Source organism: Anneissia japonica, unplaced genomic scaffold (assembly GCF_011630105.1).
Source record: "Anneissia japonica isolate Jap-2015-1 unplaced genomic scaffold, ASM1163010v1 scaffold1889_len2455224_cov183, whole genome shotgun sequence".
NCBI classification, from domain to species: domain Eukaryota; kingdom Metazoa; phylum Echinodermata; class Crinoidea; order Comatulida; family Comatulidae; genus Anneissia; species Anneissia japonica.
This window is the reverse complement of record NW_022752980.1, coordinates 23,144-25,854: the sequence shown is the minus strand read 5'-3', so window position 1 is coordinate 25,854 and position 2,711 is coordinate 23,144. Positions and strand designations below refer to the sequence as shown.

General features: G+C 33.5%; 1 protein-coding gene across 1 annotated transcript in view; it reads right to left on the bottom strand.

Moving 5' to 3' along the window:
* Positions 1–24: 24 nt before the first annotated feature.
* LOC117122495 (acylglycerol kinase, mitochondrial-like) overlaps positions 25–2,711 on the bottom strand; it is a 4,001-nt gene continuing 1,314 nt past the window's right edge. Inside the window, exons 2-8 of the mRNA XM_033268082.1 lie at positions 2,500–2,579; positions 2,264–2,321; positions 1,776–1,911; positions 1,453–1,559; positions 1,064–1,131; positions 451–547; positions 25–164 (exon numbers count right to left, since the gene is read on the bottom strand). Of these exons, the coding sequence (XP_033123973.1) occupies positions 51–164; positions 451–547; positions 1,064–1,131; positions 1,453–1,559; positions 1,776–1,911; positions 2,264–2,321; positions 2,500–2,579 (660 nt within the window). The 3' untranslated portion in view covers positions 25–50. The remainder of the gene's footprint in view (positions 165–450; positions 548–1,063; positions 1,132–1,452; positions 1,560–1,775; positions 1,912–2,263; positions 2,322–2,499; positions 2,580–2,711) is intronic.

Here is a 2,711-nt window from a genome sequence, read left to right as displayed (position 1 = left end):
AATTAAGCCCAATTGTACCTTTGTTGTTTACTATCTGCATTTTTCCATGGTCACCTTGTCTGATTTGTTTCCTCATTGATGAAAAACCTCAATTTATTTGGAAGAATTTTAACATGTACCGGGTATGCATCAAACTGTTCATTATCAATGCTGAAGAAGCTGGCCTATAAATAAAAAAATAAAAAAAGATTTATTATTGTGACAGACAGATGACACTGTTTGGGAACATTGTGCGCAATTATGAGGCTATGACAACAGTAGTCAGCAAACTGTCATTACTTTTAGTCAGCCAATGGGATGGATTCCACAAGTAAATCCCTACCCATATATATTCATCATGACCATTTTTGGCATGTCACATGTGTTTGTCAAATATAACTTGATAATGTGGATGGAACTAAATAGGCAACAGCTTATTGTTAGTATTGCTATGCTAAGTACAGTGCTTACCTCTGGCTCCACTGGTGTCAACTTAAACTCACCAACTTGCAATGTTTCACTTTGGATCTCAGATTTATTGTCTTTTGCCTTAGATACTCTTCTCCAACTATATAAAAAATTCATGTCAGAAAAAGGGTCACTGGAGAAAAATGCAGTGATTTAACTAGTTGGGGAGGGTGGGGCTGCACTCCCAAATTCCCACTCCACCCCCCCATTGAAAATATTTAAAGCAAAAAATTAATGCGCAAGTAGATAAAAATCACCTCATATCACCTTATTTTGCGAGATAGCGTCCCCTTACTTAATCATCAACCCCCAGTTCACTTTCGTGCCCCTCCCCCTCCTCCACTCCACCTCCGATTTCAAGACTCCTAGATAAACCACTTGAAAGATGGTTAAGCAGAGACTAGCTAATTGAACTCTGTAGATTGTGAGGATACTGCCCTTTCAATTACAAGATTCCTGAATTAAAAATCCTATCAAAAGATACAACTCCCTCAGACTGATTTAAGGACTTGCAAGATTATAAGACATTAGGTCTCTTTTGGAGAACTGGTTACATAAACAAACAAACAAAATTTATATCAATAATAATGTTTCATAATAGTTGTACTTTCCTTACCCTTCTTTGATGAAGCCTGTTTTTGTGATGTCAGTTGGCAGGGTCTCTATACTCATGCTTCTAGTAGTATGCTCATGCTTCTAGTAGTCTGTAGGAAAAGTACAGTACATAATATTATATCAAAAGCAACTACCAAAACATTACATCTTAGTGCAAGGAGTATGGTAGTAAATATATCCCATATCTCATCTGTATATGATACGCGACATTCCTATGCACTATCAGTACGCAAGCACTGCCTCTTGGCACAGGTGAAGGTTGACTTATTTCACAGGGGTCAAAAGATTCCGGAAATGAACCCATCCCCACAGATCTCCGGAAATGACTTCTTCCGACTTTGGACCCCTGTCTTCATATTATGTTTATGTTTGTTCACGTTTTTTTTTTACCTTTAAAGCATTTTCTACATTATCATTATGTGTTTCAGCAGAAAACTCAAGCGTTGATACATCAACCTCTTTCCAAGGAATCTCCTCAACTTCTTCAATTTCTGGTTCTAAGAAATTCATGGAGAAAAGAAATGTTCTAGTTAATACTTCTAGTACAAGAGCATTTTTCCTTGGGCGAGCCTATATTTTTTCAATATATCCTTCACAATAGAGAATAGTCAACAAATAGTTTTTTTTTCTTTAATAAGGCTATTTTAAATTCAGTATATTACTATTGTACAATAAAATTTTGGGTTTTTCTCCACTGGTCACTTTCAAAATACCTTTTTGCTCTGTTCTCCAAATCCAAGAGAACAAGCGACTAAAGAAACTATACTGCTGTTGATTAACCTCTGGTTCTTCAGGAACATCTACAGGTGGACGATATGCAAGATGAGCTTTAAATACAGGTGGCCATTCCTATTTAGAAAATAAATTTTTATCATTGCGTGCTTAAAATTCAATTTCACAAAACTAAAGTAATTTTAACCACAATTGTAAAAAACCATAAATTGTTATCATAATTCATTGGTTGATTAACCCCTTGAGTTTGAGTTTCTTATTTAATAAACAAGGAAGAAAAACAAAAACCTACAAAGCTACCAGGAAATCATTTCTAAGATAAATCATTAAAATCATTGTTGCAATTGTTAAATTTACATCAATAAATTTTATAAATATTATTAATATTATTATTATTAGTATCAATATATTTACAATTTGTTATAAAATGATTACATTAAAATTGAGTATCAAAGAATAGCTTTCTTACCTGAACAGTTGCAAAAACATATGCAAATTTGGACTTTAGTGGTCCTAAGTACCAATACCTGTAGAAATGAGAAAGTATTTAATTTGGTAAAAAGTATTTAATTTGCTTTGATATTACTGTACAGAATCCCTGACATATCCAAGACACATGTAACTATAATAATATGAATGTGTGTACAAAAGTATTATTTACATCAAGCAAGTAGTGTATATACTGTAATTTATATCAATGCTTACTTGGGAATTCTATCTCGTACATTTCTGTATTCGCCCCATTCCAACTTGGACAATCCATACACCGACCTTCCTTCAGAATCCTACAAACATTCATTAACAATAATAATAATTAATATTTATATACATTTTTTTTACTTTAAGTATAGCAGTGTCATTTATCATCAGGTACTACCTACACAAATTTTCCATTTTGTACTGGAATTCTGAGACAC